Source organism: Panicum virgatum, chromosome 9N (assembly GCF_016808335.1).
Source record: "Panicum virgatum strain AP13 chromosome 9N, P.virgatum_v5, whole genome shotgun sequence".
NCBI lineage: Eukaryota > Viridiplantae > Streptophyta > Magnoliopsida > Poales > Poaceae > Panicum > Panicum virgatum.
In genome coordinates this window covers 1660418-1685921 of record NC_053153.1, presented here as the reverse complement: position 1 = coordinate 1685921, position 25504 = coordinate 1660418, and the positions used below count along the sequence as shown (strand labels likewise).

At 49.1% G+C, this 25504-nt stretch overlaps 4 protein-coding genes across 6 annotated transcripts; 2 read left to right on the top strand and 2 right to left on the bottom strand.

Annotated features, from left to right (window-relative positions):
• Positions 1-222: 222 nt before the first annotated feature.
• On the bottom strand, positions 223-1291 carry LOC120693325. Its single transcript, XM_039976742.1, has 2 exons — positions 724-1291; positions 223-648 (listed from the first exon to the last, which is right to left on the bottom strand). The coding sequence occupies exons 1-2, from the start codon at positions 901-903 to the stop codon at positions 223-225; spliced, it is 606 nt and encodes a 201-aa protein (XP_039832676.1). The 5' UTR covers positions 904-1291.
• Positions 1292-5068: 3777 nt separating this feature from the next.
• LOC120693235 (disease resistance protein PIK6-NP-like) lies at positions 5069-10286 on the top strand. Its single transcript, XM_039976645.1, has 2 exons — positions 5069-6318; positions 7954-10286. The coding sequence occupies exons 1-2, from the start codon at positions 5072-5074 to the stop codon at positions 9926-9928; spliced, it is 3222 nt and encodes a 1073-aa protein (XP_039832579.1). The 5' UTR covers positions 5069-5071; the 3' UTR covers positions 9929-10286.
• A 1130-nt stretch (positions 10287-11416) lies between these two features.
• LOC120691097 (pumilio homolog 24-like) lies at positions 11417-17131 on the bottom strand. 2 transcript variants are annotated; one of them, XM_039974060.1, is made up of 17 exons: positions 16847-17131; positions 16681-16734; positions 16017-16078; positions 15863-15944; positions 15646-15769; positions 15449-15532; positions 15165-15279; positions 14748-14898; positions 14431-14643; positions 14105-14176; positions 13933-13983; positions 13784-13834; positions 13575-13685; positions 13335-13499; positions 12711-12785; positions 11999-12237; positions 11417-11814 (listed from the first exon to the last, which is right to left on the bottom strand). In XM_039974060.1, exons 1-17 carry the CDS (start codon positions 17126-17128, stop codon positions 11685-11687), a joined length of 2061 nt encoding a protein of 686 aa, XP_039829994.1. In that variant the 5' UTR covers positions 17129-17131; the 3' UTR covers positions 11417-11684. The 2 variants fall into 2 exon arrangements, with proteins under 2 accessions (XP_039829994.1, XP_039829995.1); XM_039974061.1 differs by lacking the exons at positions 16681-16734; positions 16847-17131 and adding an exon at positions 16270-16635.
• A 6441-nt stretch (positions 17132-23572) lies between these two features.
• On the top strand, positions 23573-25012 carry LOC120691630 (GATA transcription factor 16-like). 2 transcript variants are annotated; one of them, XM_039974774.1, is made up of 3 exons: positions 23573-24011; positions 24106-24219; positions 24346-25012. In XM_039974774.1, exons 1-3 carry the CDS (start codon positions 23979-23981, stop codon positions 24661-24663), a joined length of 465 nt encoding a protein of 154 aa, XP_039830708.1. In that variant the 5' UTR covers positions 23573-23978; the 3' UTR covers positions 24664-25012. The 2 variants fall into 2 exon arrangements, with proteins under 2 accessions (XP_039830708.1, XP_039830707.1); XM_039974773.1 differs by having other exon boundaries at positions 23606-24011; positions 24103-24219.
• Positions 25013-25504: the final 492 nt, after the last annotated feature.

Genomic DNA, 25504 nt, shown 5'->3' with positions numbered 1-25504 from the left:
CCATCAGGATTGTAGTATGCACCCCTCGCTAGAAGATACCTCACGGCCCGAGGATCCCACCCATCTCTCTGCCTGCTCCTCCCACTCGGGTATTTTTCTAATATACCCACGAGAGCCGGTCTTATGGGGCTTATCATTTTTCCTACAATTCTATGAATTTGTGGCGCTGCTAGCTTGTGCCTCCTCTAACCTCTTGTACAAGACAAACTGTTCCCAAAAAGGTCATTGGTTCGGAAAATCCTTCCAATCTGGCTCAGTTTCATTCTTCACATGCTTGTTCAAGGTAAATTTGAAGTATCTGAAAGAGTTGCCCATGAGAAACAGTGCTCGACGCCGTGCTAATGGCTCTGAATCCTCGGGGAAGATGAACTTTTCTTTCAACTTGCCCCAACATATTTCCTTGATTGAGTCTGGTACCACCCAAGTCTTATCCTTCGCATTCCAATACCTGTACGTGATGGGCACATTTTCCTTCACCACCACCCCAATAGCTGACTTGTATGGCCCCATCACATTGACAGGAGCGACGGGCTCACCTAATTCATCGAGCTCGGTAATAAGAGACCGACCCTTAGGCATCTTGTTCCGACCTCGTTTGGCCCTACTGGCAGCTGATATCGTGGTCTCTTCCTCAGTCTGAGCTGGCGCCTGCACATATGTTGAATAGTTATTTCCTACAATTGACCAATTAGAAGAGCATACATATATGCGACAATGAATTACCTCATCATTTTGGTTGAGGTTTAAGTACTCAGAAGGGCTTCCATCCCCTCCACCCTCACTATTACTACGGGCCCCTCCATCATCATTCTCCGCATTATTCTCAGCTTCAGCTTGTTTCCCACGACGAGACTTGAATCGTGAAAATCGCCCCATTATACCTGCATATGAGTAAAGAAACATGGTTTGCTCAAAAAGCTTACGGCACAGAGCAGCATTTTCTGACACCACAAAATAAGACGTGATGCATCCATGACGTCTGACAAAGTATTATACCATCAGAACAAGGTAATATGGAAAAGGAACAGAACACTGGGGGCTAGGATCAAAGATCTACTATATGGTGCAACTTATTTGTGATTAGTTTGTGAGCTGAGATAGTATACTGTAAAACTGGGCTTTGCGATCAGTCTGCGGAGATCTATCCATTTTCTATAAAAATATGGTGCAACCAGTGACCCTTCCCTGCCTAGGTTCAACAAGAGGCCGTAACTTCGCTAATCTGATTTTCCTTCCAACTATCGACTTAGAAACACCTCTGGTACAGTTATTTGACTGAATGAATTGGGAACGTAATTCTGTGGGCAACCCTGAGTTGCAATTACAGTTATTTGGAATAACAAAATTCTGATTACAAATCGGGACTAGTTGATGGTGGCTAGGGCTTAACCACCAGGGAAACACTGATGCTAAAGGTCCATGTTTAGTATATTAATGCAGTATGTTTATTTCTAAGGAAATGCTACTCGTTATATTAGTTTATAGGATACAAACGGGGCATTATTCTGTTGAAAAAAATAAAGCACTTCGTTATTATCAGATCGGCCCATGGCAAATAACCCCCATGGCAATTAACCGTCCTTATTAGCTTTAGAGATTTAGCTATGGTTCTTATTTCTGATTGTCACTTGAAGTCCACAGTGTATAGAAATATATATCCACCACCACATCCTGATTTTATTATGGACATACGCTTATAAGGACTGCGTCTTAATTTTAATTCAGTAGCCAGTGGTTACCTAATAATTTGTTAAGTATTAATCTTACATAGTTTCAGAGTAACTGAAGATAATCAAACTCATGGAGTATAAAATGCAAGTGAGAGACCTAGAAAGAAATAAGCAAAACCAAAAGGAGGAAGACAAACTTGGAGCCAAAAAAGAAAGCATATACTACTTTACATGTTACATTAGGCATCTATTACTTTACAGCCAAAAAATTTACCTCAGCTATTTTTATTTAATTACGGTCTAATATGACACACATGTGGAAGCAATATTGTAATGCTTTCTATGACACACATGCTCGGACAAATATCTGAGTGACAATTGGGTGGCATACTGGTATTTGTTTTCTTACTGAAAATTAAATGAATTTTTGACTTGGTTAAATGAAAATGAATACTGCTTTTCATATTTTTTCAGGTGCTTAGACAGTTCAGTATATACTTGTACCACTGCACGGTATATGAACTGTTCTGTCTGAAATATGATGAACAGAACTACATACCTTTTTTCATTTCCATGCCCAAATATCCATATGCAACCATACAAGATACAACCAAGAATATATAGGGGTATTATATATATTTTAGTGATTTTAAAGGTTGAGCGCTGTGGGGAAATTTTCCTTCTCATCCACAGCATATTGAGACACCGAATATACAGAGGTTTTACATATATTTTACTGATTTTAAAGGTTGCGCATTGTGGGAAAATTTTCCTTCTCATCCACAGCGTATTGAGGCACCGCACATCAAGAGAAGAAATGAAAGAGATCACTCTAGAGCACATGACACACATCACTTCCATCCTCCAGGTGGAAGTGGGGGAGGAGGGCAAGTACGCATACCAGAGACCTGCGCGAGTACGCCGTTGTGGGGGATCCGCGCCGGGAGTGCGGCCGCATGGCGACGCCGTCGAGAGAGGCCGCGGCGGAGCTGTCGGCCCTGCAGGGGCAGGGCCGAGGGACGGGGGCGAGCGCGGCCGCGGCGTGGATGGCCTCGGGGACGGCAGCGCCGGGGCTCGGGGACGGGGCGCCGGTGCTCGGGGACGGCGCCGCGTCTGGAGCCCGGGGCGGGGGACGGGCCTCGTGGACGGCGCCGGGGATTGGGGATTGGGCGCGCCGAGTCTGGAGTGGCGACTAAGATTTGGTGGGCGCGCGGGCTAGGGAAAAAAAGGGAAAACAGGGGCTCCACTGTCGGGCCCAGCCCTCACCCGGCGGTGTTGATGCTCTACACCGCCGGGCCTATCCCCAACCCGGCGGTGTTGAGTATCTATACCACCGGGTCTATCCCCAACCCGGCGGTGTTGAGTCTCTGCAGTCCATCACTACAATCAGCTTCGCATGTCTACTTCATCAGGACAAATATGGCAGTAATCCATTCAAGACAAATATGGCAGTAATCCATTCAAGACAAATATGTCTACTTCGCATGTATATAATAGTTCTAATAAGACATATAATTAATAAGTTTTACACCATACGAAGTGGAGGCATATAATTAATAAAAATACTTTAATTCTTTCTAAATATTGTTACCTGGCACGTGTCGGCTTTAGATCTAGCCGTCTAGCTGCATATCGGTATCGGCAGTTCTTTGCCGATTCACTGTAGATCGCTTCTATTACACGCTTTTTATACCTGATCTGCTGTCATTTTCTGTATTGGCAGAGCCTTGCCGATACGCTATATAAGGGTGATTCGGAAATCCAGCCGATACACTCTTGAATTTGACGGTTTGCTGTTTTCTTGTCAATTTACAGGTCAAATTGACTGGCACGCCTTGGTTTGAATCAAGTGCAGTCCGAGCTTGGCGTACGGGGCTCTCGGGCCTTGATGTGTGATCCGAGCTTGGCGTACGGGGCTCTCGGGCCTTGATGTGTGATCATTTCGTGTCAACATCAGGATGACCAATCCTGAAACAAGTGTGGCAGCGAACAGGAAAAGTGCAACTGGGCCGGCAATGTTTATATGAAAGGCAACGCGAGCAAGGCCCAACAGCAGAAGAGCTTGGAGAATGTAACACCCGTAAAATTCATCCAAAATAAATCGCTCGCTAAAAATTCCATTTTCATCGTTGAGCTCAATCCGTTCAAAATTCGTTCCCCGCCCGAGCACCCAATCTCCCGAAAAATCCTTCCTGGAAATTTTCGCCGTCCCGACACCCGAATTCAATCGCCGTCCCATCTCTTTCTTTCCCTTGTTCCGCGCAACGCGCTGCGTGTCGCTGACCGGCGCGCGTGCTCGTTCGGCCCGCGGTCACCGCCGCGAATTCCGCCGCCGCCGCTCTCTCTCTCTCTTCCTCTCCCTATTTCTTTCTTTTTCTTTTCCCTTTTGTTTTTCCTTTTTCCTCCTTCTCTCTCCTTCCTCCCTCTCCTCACCGCCGCGCTCTCCCCCGCGCTGCTCGACGCTGGCCCCCATCCCCACCTGCGCGGCCGCCCTCCCTGCCACCCCGTCCCGCCTCGCTGAGCCGCCGTGCCCCCTTGCCACCTCGTCGCTCGCGCCGGCCCGGCGAGCCACGGCAGAGCTCGACGCCGAGCAGAGCCGAACCGCGCCATACCCCCCTTGCCTTGTTCCTCCATGCGCTGCATGCGCGCGCGCCTATCCCTCCTGAGGGGCACGTGGCGTCGCCGGACCCCTTCCCAAGCAGGAGGCGGGTCCGGGGCCATGCGTGTGATGAGGTGGAGTCCGAACGGCCGGAGTTGGCAAAATAGTAATGGGAGCAGTGCCGAGCGTGTCTCGTCCCGCGTCGCAGGTCTCACAGTGCTGCCACAGCGTCCGGGATGGCGGAGCAGTGACCGGAGTTGGCGGATGGGATTCCGGTCACAGCCACTGTGGGGAATGGCGGCCTGACGCCGTCTGTCCTGAGCACTGTAGAGGAGTGGTTGGCATTCAATGCCTCCGTACGGCGGGCGGTTGAGCGACAAGGCCGTTTGTCCCTTATGCCGAGGGGTGGCCTCGAGCGAGGCGGAGATGATTTGCCCGCTCGAGGGAGGTTCGCTGCCCTCGAGCGAGGCGGAGATGAGGGGCGCAGTTCGAGGGTCCCGATGGGAGCCCTCGAGCGAAGCGGAGATCGTCCCGCGGGCCCGAGTGGGGTGCGAATGGGCTGCATGTTGGGCTTCTTTTGAGTCTTTTCCTTTCTTCCAGATTAGAATGAGGCCGTGGGCCTTCATGGGCCCGGTTGCCTGACATGTGTTCGCGTTTGTCAGGGTGATCTTAGTACACTGATTAGGTCCCCTAATCATGGTATCCGACAAATGATATACTTCCAATTAACTTTAAAATAAAATATATTTTTAAACAAAGGAAATAGAAGACGATGAGTCCGCGCAGCCTAACTGGTTGACTGATGCGTGTTATTTCCCATTTTTCCAATCTTCTCCTTGTTCCACCACCTCCGGCGAGGCGATCTCCCGCGCGCGACGCCATGGATTTGGCGGTGGGCGCATCGGAGGCTACCATCAAGTCCCTCCTGACAAAGCTAGGCACCCTTCTCGCGGAGGAGTACACCCTGGTCCGAGGTGTCCGCGGCGACATCCAGTTCATCAGAGACGAGCTCGCCAGCATGCAGGCCTTCCTCAGCAACCTCAGCCACAGCAAGGACGGCCCCGACGACCAGACGGAGGACTGGATGAAGCAGATCCGCGAAGTCGCCTACGACATCGAGGACTGCGTCGACGACTTCACCCACAGCCTCAACCCCGACCGCCGGGGCGGCGACCTATGGTCAATCATCGTCGGGGCCCTGTACGAGCTCCGGACATGGTGGCCACGCCGCAACATTGCTGCTAATATTGCTGAACTCAAGAAGCGGGCGCAGCATGTGGGTGAACGGCGCAACAGGTATGGCGTCCCCAATCCAGATCCAGCCAAGAAGAAGAGTAGCATGGGAGGGTATTTTGCCGCTGAGCATCAGGAGATAACCCCTCGGCTCGTCGGCATCAGCGAGCCGGTGGGGGTGAATGAAATGACGAAGCTCCAGGAGTGGCTCATCTCTGATAAGAAGAGGGAGCTTGGCGTGCTATCCATCTTCGGTTTTGGCGGCGTGGGGAAAACCACAGCCGCCATGGCGCTCTACCGGAACTGCGGGGTTAAGTTTAAGCGCCGGGCAATGGTCACCGTGTCCCATGGCACGGATCCTGATGAGGTCCTCAAGGACATACTGAAGCAAGTCAAGGAGAGCAACGTGCACCAGCAAGGTCAGATCCGTAGCACCGCAAGCACTTCGGCGAAGAAGGATCAAGCATCACCAGATCCACAAAGCATGATGAGCTTCTTCCAAAAGCACACGAGCAGATTGAGCCAGATTACGCTGTGCACGCGTAGTCAAATGGAAGATGGGACAGCCTCGAAGGAGAATCGAGTCAAGGAGAGCAACATGCACCGACAAGGCCAGATCCTTAGCACCGCAAGCACCTTTGCGAAGAAAAATCAAGCATCACCAGATCCACAAAGCATGATGAGCTTCTTCCAAAAGCACACGAGCAGGTTCAGCCAAATTACGCTGTGCGCGCGTAGTCAAGTGGAAGATGGCACAACCTCCAAGGAGCACGAAGCCATAACAAGGGAGCTGCGGGAACACCTGGAAGGAAATAGGTACGGCACTACCTTTTACTCAATATTAAACAAGAGATTAATTCCATTGTTCTTACGTGTGTAGTAGCATATATATTCCAGTAAAAATTGCTCTTACTATTTCTAGATTTAAGTGGGGCTTTTCAGAATTCCTTGACATTACATTGGGAGTTCTTCTTAATATATATTTAGACTGAATTTCAGTGTAGAAAACCCTGGACATTATAGGTTGTGGCAAGTAACCACCGGTATTATGGTTTCACAAAAATCAAACCCCCCATTTATTAAATCTTAAATAACATGGCATGTTTTATGCATACTTACACTATTTCCATGTCGGAAATCTATGAAATGTTGAGTTGTTGACTACTTCACTATGATGACCGGTTTAATTATTTGTTTTTTGTTTTGGTGCTATTGTATCAAAGATGATAATGTTGGCAGAATATGAGTGGGTTATCCAAAATAAAAGACCATACAACTTAGGATATGTCATATGTGGCTGCTATGTGCCACAAATCATAATACCCCTAACTTCAGTAACTTTGACGAGGTTTTGTGATATTTACTCACTTCATCCTCTTTCTTTCCTAAATACTTCCCCCACTTTCAAAATGCAGGATGTGTTTTGTATCATTATGATAATCCTTTGACTAACAATAACTTTATTAGAACTAGCTTTTATATATAGCACAATTGATGTCATGTTATTAAATTTGTATTGAAAAGCACTTACTATAAATATGATTTTGTATCACATACATAATAGGTTATTAATTGTTGGTCAAAATCTTGTCATAATGTACAAAAATATGCTTTACAAAAGGAAATTGAGGGAGTAGTTCATTAGAACAATAATCTGTTCACTCAATTGGTTCGTCGAATATGTTTTTCTATTTTGCTTGACAATCATCTCTTGCACCTGGATCCATATGGCCAATCCCTATTATCACTTCCCTTGAGAATTTTTCTTAGCTTTTGCTTGGCCATTTATGTTTTCAACTTTTATTCTAATTATTCTTAATGCACTAGGATACAGACGAGGGAATTGAAAAACATGGGGCACATTATTTGCAGAAGTGTCATATTGTGAGAAATGCATGTACAAATTATTTGCTGCGGCATTTTCCTTCCAATTAGCATTAAATGAATTTTCTCATACAAGCACAAATGTAAATCTATGTATGTACAAGAAATAAATGAGCTGAGTACTATCGGGAGGCCACGGCCTAAGTGAGACATCCCCATTCTACGGTATTGAGTAGGTGCATGTTTTCCGATTCACTGTTGACTACGTCCTCTTCCAAGAAATCCATTGGGTTTCACATTTATTTGTGATTTTCCATCACCATTGTACTCCTTAATATGTCACATTCTTTCTCAAATTTGTCCAAAATTTCATCACCACCATCTATTGAGGGCGGAGCTTGCCAATAATTGAGGGGGCAGTAAGAGGATGACATAGTGGCAATTAACTGGTGAAATTAACCATTGCTTTAACAAAATTTGGACACGGAGCTCTGCCACTGTATTCATTCATTTTGCTTTGCTCGGAAGTTGATGTGAACTCGTGCACAGGATATTGAAATTCGCCCATTACTGACAGCTGACACAAATCGTACTGATGTATTTTTCCTTTCTTTCATCTCTTGGCAGGTATTTACTATTAATTGACGATGTCTGGTCTTCATCTACATGGCAGACAATTTGGAGCTGCTTGCCAAAAAATGCTGAATGTAGCAGAGTTATTGTGACCACACGGTTTGAAGCTGTCGCGAAGACATCACTTACTCACCATAAACTTTTCCATAAAATGCAAGTTCTGCCCCGGAATGATGCCCAGAAATTGTTTGAAGAAAGTCTGGAAGACAGGCAGCCAGGCCTGAAGGGCCGGGTACCTGCAAGAATCTGGGAGATGTGTGGTGGCCTGCCATTGCCCATAGTTACCATGGCAGGTCTCGTGGCATCCAAGCCGCTTACAGAGCAAAATGAATGGATTGAAGTCTGTGAGTCCCTGTTTCCAAAACCACAAGTATGCCATAAACCTGAGGAATTCATGAGGATTATCAATTACTGCTACACTGCGTTGCCCAGTGATCTCAAGACCTGTTCTCTGTATCTATGCCTATTCCCCAAGGGGCGCAAGATTAGAAGGAAGCGGCTGATCAGGCGTTGGATAGCGGAAGGTTTTGTTAGTGAGAAGCAGGGATTGAGTGTGGAGGATGTCGCAGAGACATGCTTTAACCAACTCGTCGATAGGAAGATAATACGGCCCATAGAGCACAGCAGCAATGGGAAGGTAAAGAGATGTCAAGTACATGACATGGTGCTCGAATACATCATCTCCAAGGCAGGCGAAGAGAATTTTGCCACTGTGGTTGGTGGACAGTGGTCCATGCCAACACGAAGCAGCAAGGTTCGCAGGCTGTCCCTCCAAAGCACTGACTCCAAGCGTGCAAAGGAAGCAGATCTCATGAACTTGTCTCATGTTCGATCACTGACGGTGTTTGGGAGCCTGGAACACCTGCATCTCAAGTCATTTAAAGCTGGTATTGTGCAGGTACTGGACCTTGAAGGCTGCCAGGGTTTTAATGAGAAGCGTGTCAGTGTTTCGGACATATGTAGAATGACCTTACTCAAGTACCTCAGCCTCCGTGGAACGGATGTCAGGAAATTACCCTCCAACATTGGGGATCTCAAGTACTTGGAAACCCTGGACGTAAGGGAGACCAAGGTTCGTGAGCTACCTCCATCTGTAGGTCAGTTGGAACGAATCAGTAACATACTTGGTGGAGACAAGGAAACAAGGGCAACCCTGAAGGTGCCTCGAGAGATCAAGGGAGCAGCGAAGACCCTGCACGTGTTGTCAGGGATTGAGATTGCCGAGGGATCAAATAGTGCATCTGAACTCAATTATTTTACCGGACTCCGGAAGCTGGCCATTTACAAGCTCCGAACCAGTGATCAGAGTTTGGTCTCCAAAAAAAGGAGTGATCAGATGCTGAAGGATTTAATCTCCTCCATCCAGTACCTCAGTGGTTATTACCTCAAAACTCTAGTCATTGACGTCGAGTCATCTGACTTCCTTATCATGCTAGACGCCATGGAGTCCCCTCCAATATACCTGACATCTCTTGAGCTCTCTGGCAGGTTTGTTAAACTGCCAAAATGGCTCCCTGATCTCAGCAATCTTGTTAAATTAGCCCTTTCAGCAACAGCTCTACATACAGAAACTTTGAAGCTCCTCAGCAACTTGGGCGCATTGTTTTCCCTCACCTTCTCAGTCTGTGCAGCACAACATGATCCTGATACAGCATCCATTCTTGGGACGAACAAGTCCAAATACAGAGGCGAGATCTTTGTGCCAGCTGGAGGGTTCCTTAAGCTCAAGCTGCTTCGCGTATTCATACCGCTTCTGCCATCACTCAACTTTTCCGCAGGAGCTATGCCAGCAGTCGAAAGGCTTGAACTGCGTTTCAAAAGGTTGGAAGGTCTTCATGGCATGGACAATCTTGAAAGTATCCATGATGTGATCTTGACTGTCGATGGCCAGGCTGGAGGGACTACCAAGGTGATTCTCGATGAATTGAAAAGAGAAAAACTTAAATTTGCCCTGAATGTTAATGAATAGTATGATTGACTGAAATGCCAACATACCAAAAGGTGTTTCATCGTTCCAGCAAAATCATTCGACCTCAGATTTGCCATCATACAGTAAAGACTCAGTTCTTGGGCCATTATTCTTGAAGCAAAATCACGGCCAATTATATGTTTCGTTTCGCTTTCATTTTCATGGTATTGTATGACCTGTGGTTGATTTTTTTTAATCTTATGCTAAACCCGGGGAGATATTTCCTCAACGGGTCGAATATTTTTATTCATTGTATGCTTTAAATTTTGGCAAATGATTTTTGTAATTGTGGAACGAGACATTTGTTTTGTTTAAAGGTGTAACGTTGCATTAGTATGAGTGCACATTGTCACATGAAGTGCTGTGACTCGTGTCTGTAAGATCGTGCAAGGCGATTGAGAGGACTTCGAATTAGTTTGAAAACTTGCCTCGGTATTGTTGGTGAAACAGGTGAGCTGCTTCAATCCTCTGTGCGCCTGTCGGCAAGTACATCCTGTGATACAAGATCTGATGCTACCATTGCACTTGCAGGAATAATTCTGGTTGAGATCACTTTGGAGGTACACAGTTCTAGAGGTGTTGACGGTGCAGAAGCATTTCTTAATCCAATATTCTAGTATGACTGGACTATGGAATTTGAAATTGTTGGCCCAGGTGAAATGCAAGCAGTGGATGCGGTTGTTCTCGCTGAAGAAAATAATAGAAAGCATTGGGTTATCGTTATGTGCAGTGTTTGGGGAAGGACCGAAGGATTGAGGATGGAGGAAAGGGTCTGGCCGACTGCTGGTGTGTTGGAGACGGCAGGGCAGAGGTGGTGTCAACGTGGGTAAAGAGATGGCATCCACCCCATGTTTACTGCTAGTACCTAGTAGCGATTTTTTGCGCAAGTATCAAGCCGTGGCTGCAGCTCAGGTTTTGCACATCCAAATATAGTTCGTTAGATAAATCCTTGGCGCACAGACTCACAGCGCCCGTGCCCGCAGCTCCAGGGTGCCATGACCGCCACGAAGCCAGGTCGTCGCCCGCCGGCGGCGGCAGGCTCCGCGCCACGGCCGACAACAAGCAGAGGGTGCCGGCCGGTGCGCAGGCAGCGGCGGCCAGGAGCTAGCAGACCCGCGCCGGCATCGCAGGCGCTACGGTACGAGTCCGGGTCATCGACGGCTGCCTGCGGAACAGCAACGCCGCGGCGTGCGCGCCGGCGCCAGTCGTTCCCGCTCTTCAGCGTGCGGGATAGCAACGCGGAGTTCTGGCGGTGGCAGAGGCGGAGGCGAGTCACCTGCCAACCAGATCAGGAGGGCGGCGGCCGCCGCAGAGCGCACTGCGACACCAACCGTGCGTGAACACTGAATACTGCAGTAGCATAAAAGGGCAGATTTTCTTTCTTTTTTTAGTGCTCAGATTTACTTCAGATTCATATTTCCTGAACACTTCTCAAGGGCTACCTCAATCTCCATGTGCATATGATTTAGTATAAACGAGACAAAAAAATCATCCATCAAATCAAATACTGCACTTAAGAAATAAAATCATATACTACCTGTCAAGTGAAAAAAAATACAAATAAAAGGATTGATTTCGAGTTTACAAAGTACTGGATCCGATTTACTGCCTATATAGGGTACAAAAGACTGGCATGCACTCAACGAATGACAACAGGTTATCAGCAGAACGTCTTCGGGTAACAATAACTTACAGGCTACATAGGAATGATTGCCCGCCGAGTCACTTCTGATGCAAAATTTTCCGCCCGCTCAAGTCATTTCTCCATAGCTTTATGGTCTGGCACTTTCAGAATGCCAGTATCAATCAGCGGTTGCAGCTCATGTTTTGCAAGATCCTTCACCTCGGAACTCGGAGATTCTAGGAAAGCTGTGACCACCTTGGAACTGCAATAACAAGATGTCCAAAATATAAATCGTTGCATAGAGCAAATAATGTTGAACTGTCGAGGTTTCATAGGCAATAATGGTAAATCAGTTCAATGTTCAGCATGATATACTCGAACTTTTATCCACATGAGTATTGGAAGCACTAAGTTCATGGCATATCATATCGACAAGTAAAACAAACCTGTGCCCTTCAGCCCATATCTTGCATTTCCCTTTAAGAGCCTTTCTCCAGAGGGTGACCGCAAACGCTGGACAGTCAATTATCATTCTTCTGATCACACGGCTGGAAAAGAAGTTCTCAAAGGCATGTTCAATATCTTCCGTCTTTGGTTGGGCTGCATCAGAAGCTATTGCATCATGCAACATGTGGACCCTATCAGTGACGCCTTCCAATACATTGTCTTTTCCACCAACAGCAACCTTCAGGTTTGCAAATTGTACCATGCAATTCAAGTTAGAACAATCATGAAATTTATACAATGAGAATAGTCAAAAGGCAAACAAGGGCAAGAATAAAAATAATCTATTTGTAGTTACATAGTTTTTCCTGGTAGATTCTCATCACTTCAAAAAACTAGAAACACATCCCAAAGAATATTCACATTAGTTGACACAAATTTCCCATATATTAGATAAAGAATCCATACCACATTTTCATTGTCCGCAAAATTTACCATTTGTCAGTAAAATTTTGGACTTGTACATAAATTAACATGTCATGAAAATGAACAAAGGTCGTTATTAGGTTAAAGATAGGTTATCCTACGAATTAATGCTACAAGGAATTTCTTTGGTGGACATGGAGGAGATGCCAAAAAGAGTAGCACATAACTTGGAAACAATCGATAGAGCAGATTCCATCATTTGCATGCAGCCATGACAGAGGAGATCACCTCATATAATAATTCTTTGCCAAAATTTGTTCGAAGTAATTCACCAACATCTTCGATGCAAGATTGGACAAGAGCCTGCAAATAATAAAAAAAATCAGGAAGGTAAAATTCAATATTATAAGTTCAGAGCCAGATTGCAATTTTGCAACAGGAGTAAATGGCCAAGGCCAATACATCAATTTTCATGCACAAGGTGCAAGCATGCTTCCAATAAAACATGAAAAATGGATTTCCACCCAGATAAGTGCAACCACAAGAATGGCCATGGCACAGAAATATAATCAGCATGACTGGTGAGTTCCAAAAAAAGCAGGGTAATAACTTATATATTACTTAGGATACAAAATAGACCCCAACACAGACAAAAAGAGACAATGGATAAACAGGTAATACTGAGGGAGGCCTACAACTGCAGAGTTTACTTTTACTTATCTTGATCAGTAGTGTTAGTGAATGGAAATGCTGCAATTAGAGTTTCTGTGAATGATTTGGTCATTCAGGGTTCTGTGACAGTGTCACCTACAAATTATATCTAACTCATGTCGCAAGAATTAGTGTACGATTCAAATAATGATTAAGCTGCATGTCCCTGTATCACTGTAGTTGAATAGGTATGAGCATCACCTCAGCAAGCCCACTTTTGATCAACAATTCATGTCGCCTTTGTGATGGATCCTTCTTGCTCTCAGACACAATCTGCGTGCCTTCCAAACCATCAGGCTCTTTATCAGTCACAGCATCGACTTTATTTTCTGATATAACTTCTGTAGCACTGTCTGATGCCTCACCCTGAACCAGAAACAGCAAATATTTAGCATGTGTTTCTCTTGAGAATATGTGGATATTAGAGAGTTGCTAACTTGCCTCCCTTGAACTAAGAGAAGGCACATTGTAGCTCAGACAAGCCAGATCAGCTGGAGACAGATAGCGTGAGCAAAGAGGGTGAAGTAGTTGTAGCAATGGCCGTCTCCCATTCTGTTCCAGCGAGGAGACCCATTAGTAAGTTGTCTTATGTGCAAAAGTTTTCAAACCATGAAATAAAGATAAACCATTTGCCCAAAGGGAAACTGTACTTTGTGCAAGATGAGTTGCTTCAAATTTTTTGCCAGCTCTTGGATCACAATCTACCAGGCCAAAGGAAAAACTATTAGTGTCGCCAATTTCTAACTGCTTGTAACAGAGGATGACTCTCACAGAAAGCAAAATGCAGTAGCTAACCAACCTTAGAAACAAGTTTTGTGTCATCAACAATGGAAATAATGCTGATAAGGAACTGGGGGGAAAAGAGATGTGTTAGTAGATGTCTATATCATATGCAACACCTTATACACAATAAAAACCCAACATTTCCCAAGTTAAGAGCGAAAATAATTGCAAATACAGTCATTACTTACTAGGCATCCAAAATCATTCAGAGCAAGCTTCATAATGTGCCCCTTCAAGCTTTTAATAATCTTCTTCCTTTCCTGTAATTCATTGCCATATCAATTTAGTCTTGTGTATGAAGATAAACCATACACCAGAAAATAAATAAAAAAGAAAATGAAAACTGAATACTGAGTACGGTGTAGTGCATAAATCAATTTGCATTTTAGAAGCACCACAAAATTTACAAAATTAAAGCAACGCCAAATAAAACACCAGTGGTTAGTTGTGCAGAAGGTGATTGGCCTTAAGACATAATGAGAACTTGTACAGAAAAGGTTAGTAACTATGATACCTTTGCACTGCCATACTTGAGGCAACTAATAGCTAGTTTTAATCCTTCCTTTGTCTGCATGATCCGAACAATAAGTGGCTCTGACAACCTTTTCTTCTTAGATTTTGTTTTCTTTGGTAGTTCAGTAGCGATTGATGGTTCATCTTCATCTATGATTGATGCCCCTTGTGTAAGAAGCGGGATAAGTTGACGAATCACATCCAAAGCTGAGGTCTAAAAAACCAAGTATAAATTACAATTTGGTAAACTGAAGAATAAGTTCACAGGAAAGGGCAGGTAGCCTAACATATGCAGAACACAGCATACAATATGATTACCTTATCTGCAATTGTAAAGTACTCCAATATTGCTGTGTGTACTATGAAATACTCAACAGTACCCTTCTCCAAGATTTTCTGAATCTCAATAGTCATATACTGCAGGACAGATGATTTCTGCAAGCCAAGCTTGGAGATTGTCTCTAACAAACTGAAAAGGAAGTTGAACTAGGGTTTACCATTAAAAAAAAAAGAATCCATGGAACTGTAATATCTAGACAAAAAAATCCATAACGATAACTACAATTGCAATGATCTCCACTATAAGTTGAGAAATTCATAATAAAACAGATGGAAAAATAAAAACATGCTAAGCTCTAGCTTATAACTACTATCTAAAAGGTGTTCATAGATAATAAATAGCAAAGAAAATTTAAAAATACAAGACCAGGATTCCAGGATGTATATCGTATCAACCTGCAGGAACTTTGCACAGTCAGATCCTTGAATAGCTGAAGCTCAGTGGAGTACAGTTCCAATAACAACTGTCTTTTCTGAGGTTGTGTTGCCCGCTGAAATGCATAGTCCACGACTGAAAGAGAAAACAACAGATTAGTATGGGACGTTGATCTAATTTCAATACTTATACAGAATGTAGGAACATGCGCATCCAAGTGGCATGCAAACATTTACTCTGGCAGGTCTACACATATGACGAGAAAATGACAAGTTTCAAGTTATCCAGTACATATTACACATACCTGCAGCTCCTATAGTATGAGGAAGAAGTTTGGCAACATGGCCATGAAGAGAAGAGATGAAACTGGCAAACTGTTTTTTAGTGGCTGCAACCGCAAACAGGAGGTCAATGAAGATAAGGATTATATGAAACCATCATGCAACACTTTAACATAGCCACATATGATCCAATCCTCATATAAAGTTAAGCAAAATTTACCAAGTTCTATAAGCTTCTTGACAAGGAAAACAGCATATTTCTTGCGAGAGAGAGTGAGCAAATGTGGTTGTAGATCATCGAAAATAGCATCCCTCTCTGACTGTGAGCACCACTTTACACATGTCTGAAAGGAAATATCAGATCATCAAAAACCAGGGCACAAGCAACATAACAACATGCACAGCAGATTGATAAATATTGTATGTGCTCAGCTTACTTGCAGAACACGTGCAGTAACATGGGATCCAGCAATATCCAAGTACTTCCCATCCATTTTTCGGATAGCCCCACTTACTAGCCTGGAAAGGTGCAAATTCTGTCAATGTTTGAGCAGAAACATAAGATACAAGGCTTTCGATCCTAATGCTTACTTGGACCTCTCCTCTTTGCTCACATTGTGGCATCTCATCTTTTCCCATAGTTTCGTTAGTTCCTGCCAATGTTAGCCTAAACGTTAAACGGTGAACGGTCGGTCACCCACCGTTTAGCAAATAGTCCGTTTAAATGGACTTTTAAACGGTCAAAACAGCTTTACACAGGTAATCGGCCTACACGGCTATCCATCGAGTAGCGTTTACACGCCGTGTAAACGGTGTAAACGGCCATGTAGGCAAACAGTGGTTCCTGCAAGTATTTAGGTGTAAACAAAGCAAACGAGAATTGAGATTGGCAAACTGTTGGGCTTTGCTAAACTTCAGGCAAGGTTTAAGCACAGGCACACATTAATATCGGATACCTTAGTAGGATTATTGAGTTTGGACAGTTGCCACGCAATAGTCAAGAGTGTACAACCTCCTTATTTAATATGTAAGTAGTGCTACCAGAAACCGACTTCTGGGCACTACATACAGGTTTAAGTGTGGACATAAACTCTAGACACTACTCCAAAATGCACTGATTGATTATAATGCAAGTTATGTTACAATTTGCAGCAAAAAGTGGTACTGCTAGAATCATAACCTGACCTGAAAACAGGTGATGCGACTGCGAGCCCCGAACTAGAACATGCGGTAACAAAAATTATCACTACAGTACCTTCTCAAGGCTGTAATGCCGCTTCCTCTTGATCTTCCTCGCCTCTGAAATCTCCTGATACAGTCCAAGACGTCCAATTTCAGCCAAAATACAAAGCTAACGGCCTCTATCGAAGCCCGTGCTCCAACAGTTGTGAACACAGACACAAACGCGCACTTAGAGATACCTTAGCAGCCAGGCGCTTCTCCTTGGGGGTAATCGGCCGCTTCTTCTTCGCCACAGCCTCGCCGGCGCCATGGGCCGCGTAGCCGCCGGCACCCGAGTGCTTCTTCCGCTTCGCTCCGTCCCCTCCTCCCTTAACTTGCGGGCGCGGCTTGGTCTTCCCCTCCGCGTGCTCGCGCTTCCGCTTCTTCGGGCTCCGGAGATCGCTCCCGCCGGCGGCCATCGCGCGCGCCGCTCGTTGCTCCGAGGAGGCAAATTGGCGACGGCGAGAGAAAGGGGTTTTCATTCCCCAAACCCGATAAGGCCTAGGGTTTATGCGCGCTCTGTTAGTGGGCTGTAGTATTGGGCCCGTTCGGTTGTTCGCTCACGTCTTCTGTTTTGGCCCATGTAGTGCCCTCCCGCAGACGTCGTCGTCCTGCAAGGCTGCAACTAAACCCAGATAGAGAGGCCCATGTGCCACACGACATTCCAGAAGCTTTGGTCGGGCAGGGCCCAGATTGCGCGGTCCGACCGGTCAAAGCGCGCAAGGGCATTTGCGTCAATTCACCGTGGGCGGGGAAATTGAGGGTTTTCCCGCGGCGGACAGCGCGGGCCTGCGGCTCTGCCGCCAACGCACCCGCCCCGCGCAGGATCGGCTGGGGCTGGCGGAACAGCAAACAGCGGGTGGTGGTGTGGTGTCTGGTGCGCCGAGCCGAGCCGCGCAGCGAGGCGGGCGGCTCTGCTTTTCTTTTTGGGTTCTAGTGTCGGTCTGGACCATGATCTGGTGCGGCGCTGCCGCACGTGAGCGGGCGGGCGTCGCGCGCTGCTGGGCCGCACGCAGGGAGCCGGCGAGAGGCAGGTAGGACTGTAGGAGTACCCAGAGGTGGTGGTGGAGGGTTGAAAATTGGGGACTGGCTGGATCTCCTGGTACCTGGGCCAGATATGCTATCGCCTAGACTGAACTTGCTTTGGAACACAAGAAGCAGAACGACTCGACAGAGGGAGATCTCCACTGTCCTGAACGATGGTGTGAGATCTCCGAAATGATGTTCCAGGAATTGTCGTCACACACAAGTATGTTCTTAGAGCAAGTATTACGGTTCGCGAGGAATCGACGAGATATTACGTGGATGTAAGGATCACCGGGGTATCCGACCCTAGAGGAAAATGGGGTGAATAAGGTCGCTAATTGCTTTTTAACCTAGGGCTCAAACTACTTGTATAAGATAAATCTAACACATCTTATACATGCTAGTTATGACTAAGGTTTATCTTTACTACTCTCTATTTACCCCAAAATACTTGCAACCTATAGCTAATACTAAACCAACTAACTAGGAAAGTAAAAGCACGCAAGATAAAGTAAATGCGGAAACGTAATATGGTAAGTAAAGAGGTAAGTGCAAGAGGGATGCAAACTCCCGAGTAGACATGGTCATGTAACGTGATTCGGCACAAACGCCTATGTCCACGGGACACCGAGGCTCTTCCGATCACCGTCTTGCACTACGCCACTAAGGCGATGCCGGCAAGCAAAGGCAAGTGCCCAAAAAACACCGAGTCTCATGCACCGCCACCGTCTCTCTCGGTCACCCAGCCGAAATCCACTACGGAGCTTCTCCACCAAAGAGGGGGTCTCCTCTTCCCCCGCACAAAGTGGCGTTGCCACTCCACACCAAGTCGGAGGGTCACACGACGGATCACAAGGATTGTTTGCCGCAGCAAGACTTCTCTCAAGGGAACTCTCGCAAGAACTAGTCCCTATTACAAGCACTAAGCACTCTCACAAGTGTGTTTAAGGCTATATGATGTATGTCGGTACCCTACAACTGGGGTACCCACTCCTACTGTGCCAAGACTCGCGTAGTTATCCGTAACTACGCCCTAAGGAGCTGAGCAGCCGGACTCCTGGGTTCCGACTCCATCTCACCGGACCAACGGTCCCGGACCCGCTTCCCGTTTGGGGACGGGTCCGGTGTCACCACGTGTCCCAGAGGTGGAAATGCTCAGCACCTGTGGCCGCGGACCCGGACCCCCGCAGGCGGGTCCGGGACCTCCACGTGCCATCCGGACTCCCGCAGGCAGGTCCGGGACCTCCACGTGCCTATCCGGACCCCCGTGAGCTCTCGGCTCAGCAAGCTGCTCGGGTGGGGTCCGGAGCCGCCACGTGTCACGCAGACGCGGGCGCGGGCGCCAGCCTTCCGCTGGAAGCTCCCTCACCCACCCGCATTAAGTGCGAGTGGTTGAGGCGGGATCTGCTGCCTCTGGGCACGAGGCAGCTTTTGTCAGTCGGCACTATTGATCGCGTATTACCAAGGCAGTGGAGCCGATGGCGCCGCCCATGCCGCGTCTGCCAGTCTGCCGTAACAGTCGGATACGACGGCTCGGCTTCACCCATTATGACGCTACATAATAGCCTCAGCAGGCCACGCCGCAAGCTACGCTACTCCAACGGGCACCTAGCTGACGGAACAAGAGAAGACCCCTGTGACAGGAGAGCAGCAGTACGCATATCGAAGGAAAGATTCGCTACCACTGTAGCCGCATTCACGTTGGGCCCACCTGTCGGGGCATCGACGTCCTATGTATCCGCTCCCCCTTGATCTATAAAAGGAGGGAGCGCCGCTAGAAAACCTCAGGCTGGGCAAGAGCCAAGGCCAGCAGAGGAGGTACACACATCATCTCCACAATCCAGACTCAAGCTCTAGCGAACTTCTCACTCTCGTGGGAAGGCAATACAGCACACAGTGGACGTAGGGTATTACGCTCCGGCGGCCCGAACCACTCTAAATCCTGCTGTGTTCATCGTGTTCTTGAGGAAGATTGATCTAAGACTAGCTAACCCCCGAGTACACACCCTCTGGGCTAGGGCGGGTGCCTTCCGCCACCCGGCTGTGGTTTGCAGCACCACGACATTTGGCGCGCCAGGTAGGGGCGCTAGCTGGTCGCATTTCATCATCTTCTTCGTCCCCATGGTTCGCGTGGACGACGTGGAGATGACGGAGGGGGTGGCGTCCTCCACGCCACATGCCTCTCGCGTTCCTGCTCCAGGGGCAACTGTGCCTGTGGAGCAGCCACCGTTGGCGGCGGCGCGCGCCGCCCGCCGGCAAGAGTCAGGGCACCCGTCAAGGGCCCCCTCACAAGCTGCGAGCGGCGGAGCGACAAATCCCAGCTCACAGCATACCTCACTCATGAGAGGAAGCCCGCTCCGGCGGAAAGCCGACTCCGGTCGCACCAAGCCCGCTCCGGCGGACTGCCGACTCCGGTCGCACCAAGCCCGCTCCGGCGGAAAGCCGACTCCGGTCGCACCAAGCCGCTCCGGCGGAAAGCCGACTCCGGTCGCACCAAGCCCGCTCCGGCGGAAAGCCGGCTCTAGTGGCTCTCTCCGGCGGAAAGCCGACTCCGGTCGCACCCCCGACTCTACATCTCTGTAAGTCCTACTCTTAGAGGCCCAGCAGGGAATAAAATCTTTTCCTTTGTAACTATGTAGTACTTCCGTGTGGTCCAGTCCGGTGAGCCTCCCCCGTGGAGGGGTCCGGACCTCTGCGAACCAGGTTCAGGGAAGCGTATTCACCCTCCGGGGAGGTCCGGAGCCGTGTAGCCGCTTAGCCTGGTTCCGTACCCTAAGCCTGCATGCTCTACCTCCCTAGGGTGAGTACCGTAGTACCTAAGACTGGGGGCCCGGAGGTCCGGACAGCTCCGGCCTCATAAACCCGTGTTCTGGCTTACATCGCACATCTCATGTACATCTAGTTATAAAGGAAAAGTTTATTCTCAGTTCGCCTCTAAGGATGTTACATTCCAATTTCGATCTACGCATTCTGTTTGCGCTAACCCCCACGTGGCTTCTTACTCTTGTGCGGTGATTGTGGTCCGAATTGAGTTGGCTAGTTAGTGACTTAGCTCGAGACCCCTCATGGAAGAGAGGGGTTCGGACCCCTGGGAACCTGCAGGTTCAGGGAAGCGCACTCATTCTCCGGGGAGGTCCGGAGCCGTGTAGCCGCTTAGCCTGGTTCCGTACCCTAAGCCTGCACGCACCACCTCCTGTGAATGAGTGCCGTAGTACCTAGGACTGGGAACCTGGAGGTCCGGACTTTCTCTTAACCTAAAGGCCGGCCCCTTGAGCTTCGTTCACTGAACCTAGCTATCCATCTCAAAGGATTACAGCCAACAGGATTTGGGACCCGTGGGCACGCTACTAAGCATCTACCTTGAGTCATGTGCAGGTCCAAACGTGATGATGCAGCAGGTGACCCAAGGGATGGACGATGCAGGGCAAGACCCTTGCGGCGCGCACCGCTGGGTGCCAGAAGCAGCCAAGTTGCTCACAGTAGTGGCCCCACCTGCGGGTTCGTTGCCCCTCCCGAGGCGGGCCCGGGGGCCACTGTCGGTACCCTACAACTGGGGTACCCACTCCTACTGTGCCAAGACTCGCGTAGTTATCCGTAACTACGCCCTAAGGAGCTGAGCAGCCGGACTCCTGGGTTCCGACTCCATCTCACCGGACCAACGGTCCCGGACCCGCTTCCCGTTTGGGGACGGGTCCGGTGTCACCACGTGTCCCAGAGGTGGAAATGCTCAGCACCTGTGGCCGCGGACCCGGACCCCCGCAGGCGGGTCCGGGACCTCCACGTGCCATCCGGACTCCCGCAGGCAGGTCCGGGACCTCCACGTGCCTATCCGGACCCCCGTGAGCTCTCGGCTCAGCAAGCTGCTCGGGTGGGGTCCGGAGCCGCCACGTGTCACGCAGACGCGGGCGCGGGCGCCAGCCTTCCGCTGGAAGCTCCCTCACCCACCCGCATTAAGTGCGAGTGGTTGAGGCGGGATCTGCTGCCTCTGGGCACGAGGCAGCTTTTGTCAGTCGGCACTATTGATCGCGTATTACCAAGGCAGTGGAGCCGATGGCGCCGCCCATGCCGCGTCTGCCAGTCTGCCGTAACAGTCGGATACGACGGCTCGGCTTCACCCATTATGACGCTACATAATAGCCTCAGCAGGCCACGCCGCAAGCTACGCTACTCCAACGGGCACCTAGCTGACGGAACAAGAGAAGACCCCTGTGACAGGAGAGCAGCAGTACGCATATCGAAGGAAAGATTCGCTACCACTGTAGCCGCATTCACGTTGGGCCCACCTGTCGGGGCATCGACGTCCTATGTATCCGCTCCCCCTTGATCTATAAAAGGAGGGAGCGCCGCTAGAAAACCTCAGGCTGGGCAAGAGCCAAGGCCAGCAGAGGAGGTTCACACATCATCTCCACAATACAGACTCAAGCTCTCGCACCTCCTCACGCTTGTGGGAAGGCAATACAACACACAGTGGATGTAGGGTATTACGCTCCGGCGGCCCGAACCACTCTAAATCCTGCTGTGTTTCTTGTGTTCTGAAGGGAGATCGATCTAAGACTAGCTACCCCCTGAGTACACACCCTCTGGGCTAGGGCGGGTGCCTTCCGCCACCCGGCCGTGGTTTGCAGCACCACGACAATGTACAATAAAGCTCTAAGTTGGTTGGAGATGATATTTGGCTCTTGTATACTTCTTTGGTCTCCAGCACCCTCAAATGAGCCGTGGGGTAGCATATATATAGCCCACACACCCCAAACTAGTCGTTGAAAAAAGGCTGACAAAAAGCCCTATCACCGATTAAATCGATGCTCCTATTTTTATCATCACCGGTTTAACCGGTGAGTGCATTTTCCAACTAGCCGTTATACTTCAACGGCTACCTCAATCGATCGACGTAATCAACCGATGCAGCGTCGGTTTAACCGGTGAGTGTAGTTGCTGGAAAACTAACTCTCTGGACAACTGTACCGACGTTCACCAATATCTAGCATCGGTTCATCCGATGTATAGATTTTGCCTCAGCTGTTGAGTTCATTGCACCGACGTATTCAACTTTCTTGGCGTCGGTTCAACCGGTGTTACCAAAACTCCCAGGCATGCTCCAAGTCAATACACCGACGTATGTAATTTTCTTAGCGTCGGTTCAACCGGTGATACTAAAATATCTCTGTCTTGATTGTTTTGACTTAATTTCTTCATGGTCTCTTCAATCTTCGAATTCTTTGGACCGAAGAGGAACCCCCGTAGGGGCGGCCCTTCGGGCCTAGCTACGCCTATTTTCTCTTTGTTATCACTTGAACCTAAAAGGCTGAGAATGATCATCTTAACAATCATATTAATCCAACTGTTGTGTTGTCTATATCAATCACCAAAACATTATATTGAAATATGGCTTGAGAGGCCATTTTCGCTACAGTGAATGAGTAAAAAAGTAGAAGAGAGACTCGAGCGAGTGTTTCCTTAGACGCCGACTGAAGTGGGCGAAGAGTCCTGTACGGCACCGCTATTGGCTGCATGTTGCTTTCGCACTGCCGCACCGCATTGAATGCTGCACACGTTGGATGCTATTTCGCTCGCTTGCTGGCGCAACCATAAGCGTTGCTCTTATGAAGATGAGCATCCATTTTTTGCGAAAAAACCCTGAACATCCACTCCAAAATCATGGAATCGAGTAGCTCTAGATGAATGAATGAATCAGGAAAAAATGTTCCTACTGTGCAAGTGTAAATTACCAAATCGTGAAAATCCCATCTTTAACCTCCGCAATTTACCCGCTTTTACCGAAAACTTTACTGCCGGCCTAATCTAATCTAGTAATCTCGCACGGCCCGCCCCGAGATTTCGCGCAAACCCTACGCCGGCGCGCATATACGGCCCAAATTTTCCCCGGTTCCCTCCATGGTTTTCTGTTTCCCTCCACGCCCCGCGCCCCTCTTTCCCTCCCTCCTCCATTTTGAGATCAAAACCTGGGGCCGGCTCGCCCTTTTTCTTCTCTGCCCTCCCTCCACTGTCTGCACCCGTCCATCGCATCCCACCACCCATCCACCCCCCACACCACATCGCCCGCCTTCGGTTCCCTCCACTCGACGCTTCTCCCGCTCCTAACCCCTAGTCCCCCTCTTCTGCTACTCCGCCGCCGCCGCAGCCGCAGCCGCAACCCCCAGCGGCCAGATCCGAGCGGCGGGGATCGTCCCCCACACGGATCGAGCTCCCGATCCGCGCAGGGGAGTGGCGGCGCTGGAGCGCCGGGCCCCCGAGAGGCTGGAGCCGGAGGAGGGGAGTAGTTCCGCGGTGGTAGATCCGCCGGCCATGGCGCCCGAGATGGACTCCTCGGTAGAGAAGGTGAGCTCCGATCCGCGGTCTCCTCGCTCGATCTGCGGTTCGAGTGGTGGTTGCGGGTCCTAATCGGCCTCTTCTCTCATTTCTGTCGCAGCAGGGGAGCGGGTCCCCGGATCCGGACGAGCGCCCGGCCTCCGGCGAGCCCAAGGCCTGCACCGAGTGCCACACCACCAAGACCCCGCTCTGGCGCGGGGGGCCCTGCGGACCCATGGTGAGTCCCGATCCGACCTCCGATCTCATTTCCGGGGAACCCTAGCGCCGCGCTGGGCCCCGCCCGCGCCCCCGATCTGTGCGTTTTGGGCTGATCCGTTCCGATCTGGGTGTTTTCTCGTCGCAGTCGCTGTGCAACGCGTGCGGGATCCGGTACCGGAAGAAGAGAAGGGAGGCGATGGGCCTCGACGCCAACAAGTCCGGCGCCGCCGAGCAGCAGCAGCAGCAGCGGAAGAAGAAGGCCGCCGCCGCCTCCAAGAGGGAGAGGGAAAAGGAGGCGGAGGCGGAGGCGGATGAGGTCACCGTGGAGCTCCGCACGGTGGGGTTCGGCAAGGAGGTGGTGCTCAAGCAGCGGCGGCGGATGCGCCGGAGGAGGCGCCTCGGCGAGGAGGAGCGCGCGGCCATCCTGCTCATGGCCCTCTCCTCCGGCGTCGTGTACGCCTGACACCCCGCCGCCGCCACCACCTAGCAGCCAAGGCACCAAAGGCGATGAGAGGAAGAGAGCGGCTGCAGCTGCAGCTGCAGATTTGCTTAACATGCAGCATGATCTTAGCCCAAGAGAGATGCGTCTCTCTCTACCCCTTTTCCCCCTTGATCTATGCTAAGTTTTCCCGGCTAAGTAGTTGTTGGAACCAAAGCGAGTTAATAATCGTGTCGCGCTCTAGACTAGTAGCTGTTCTTCCTTGTTACTGTTGCTGTTCTTGCCTAGTTGCAATGTTACTGGTAGTAGTGTGGTAGTATCTTGTAACCTTGCAATGTAAGGAGAGCTTATTGATCATCCTCTGTTCTTGCAAGGGAGTAGCAGCAGCTCCCGGATCTGTGGCGAAAGTCTGCGGGAAACCGTGGCCGGAAATGCCGGCCTCGGTGCGCTCCAGTTCTTGCATGATCTCCGCAGTGACCAGTGGCTACTGCTGATGACGACATGGTTGTTGCTGCGCTGTGATCTGATGTATGCGTGCGTGGCTGCTTCTGCGTCACAGTTGACCTGCTGATGAGGTTTTTGATGTAGTACTTGTAGCGTCTGGTCTGCTGGTTTTCGCAATGCAATGTTTTATCCTTGGACTGCTGATGAGGAAGTGAGAAAGGCATGGCACTGCATCTGCTTGCTAGTAGTAGTACATAACATCAGTGAGTAGTCTAGTGTTTCAATCCTGGTATGTGATGGATTGGTCAGCAGCTCAGCACCAAACAGGTGTTTCCTGAAAGGGAAATTCCATCACTTAGCTCAGCTGAGCAGTCAACACTCTCGGCTGAGTGTCTGCAGTCACACTTGCTGCTGCTTGCTC

What these genes read in the sequence shown, in the direction of transcription:
- LOC120693325 (XM_039976742.1), bottom strand. Translation starts at nt 903, where the DNA reads ATGTTTCTTTACTCATATGCAGGTATAATGGGGCGATTTTCACGATTC. An exon ending in ACCTCAACCAAAATGATGAG is followed by an intron (nt 649 to 723) that starts GTAATTCATTGT and finishes ACATATGTGCAG; the next exon opens with GCGCCAGCTCAGACTGAGGA.
- LOC120693235 (XM_039976645.1), top strand. Translation starts at nt 5,072, where the DNA reads ATGCGTGTTATTTCCCATTTTTCCAATCTTCTCCTTGTTCCACCACCT. An exon ending in GAACACCTGGAAGGAAATAG is followed by an intron (nt 6,319 to 7,953) that starts GTACGGCACTAC and finishes ATCTCTTGGCAG; the next exon opens with GTATTTACTATTAATTGACG.
- LOC120691097 (XM_039974060.1), bottom strand. Translation starts at nt 17,128, where the DNA reads ATGAAAACCCCTTTCTCTCGCCGTCGCCAATTTGCCTCCTCGGAGCAA. An exon ending in TTACTGCACGTGTTCTGCAA is followed by an intron (nt 15,770 to 15,862) that starts GTAAGCTGAGCA and finishes ATTTCCTTTCAG; the next exon opens with ACATGTGTAAAGTGGTGCTC. An exon ending in ACTGTGCAAAGTTCCTGCAG is followed by an intron (nt 14,899 to 15,164) that starts GTTGATACGATA and finishes CTTCCTTTTCAG; the next exon opens with TTTGTTAGAGACAATCTCCA.
- LOC120691630 (XM_039974773.1), top strand. Translation starts at nt 23,979, where the DNA reads ATGGCGCCCGAGATGGACTCCTCGGTAGAGAAG. An exon ending in TGGACTCCTCGGTAGAGAAG is followed by an intron (nt 24,012 to 24,102) that starts GTGAGCTCCGAT and finishes TTTCTGTCGCAG; the next exon opens with CAGGGGAGCGGGTCCCCGGA. An exon ending in GGGGGCCCTGCGGACCCATG is followed by an intron (nt 24,220 to 24,345) that starts GTGAGTCCCGAT and finishes TTCTCGTCGCAG; the next exon opens with TCGCTGTGCAACGCGTGCGG.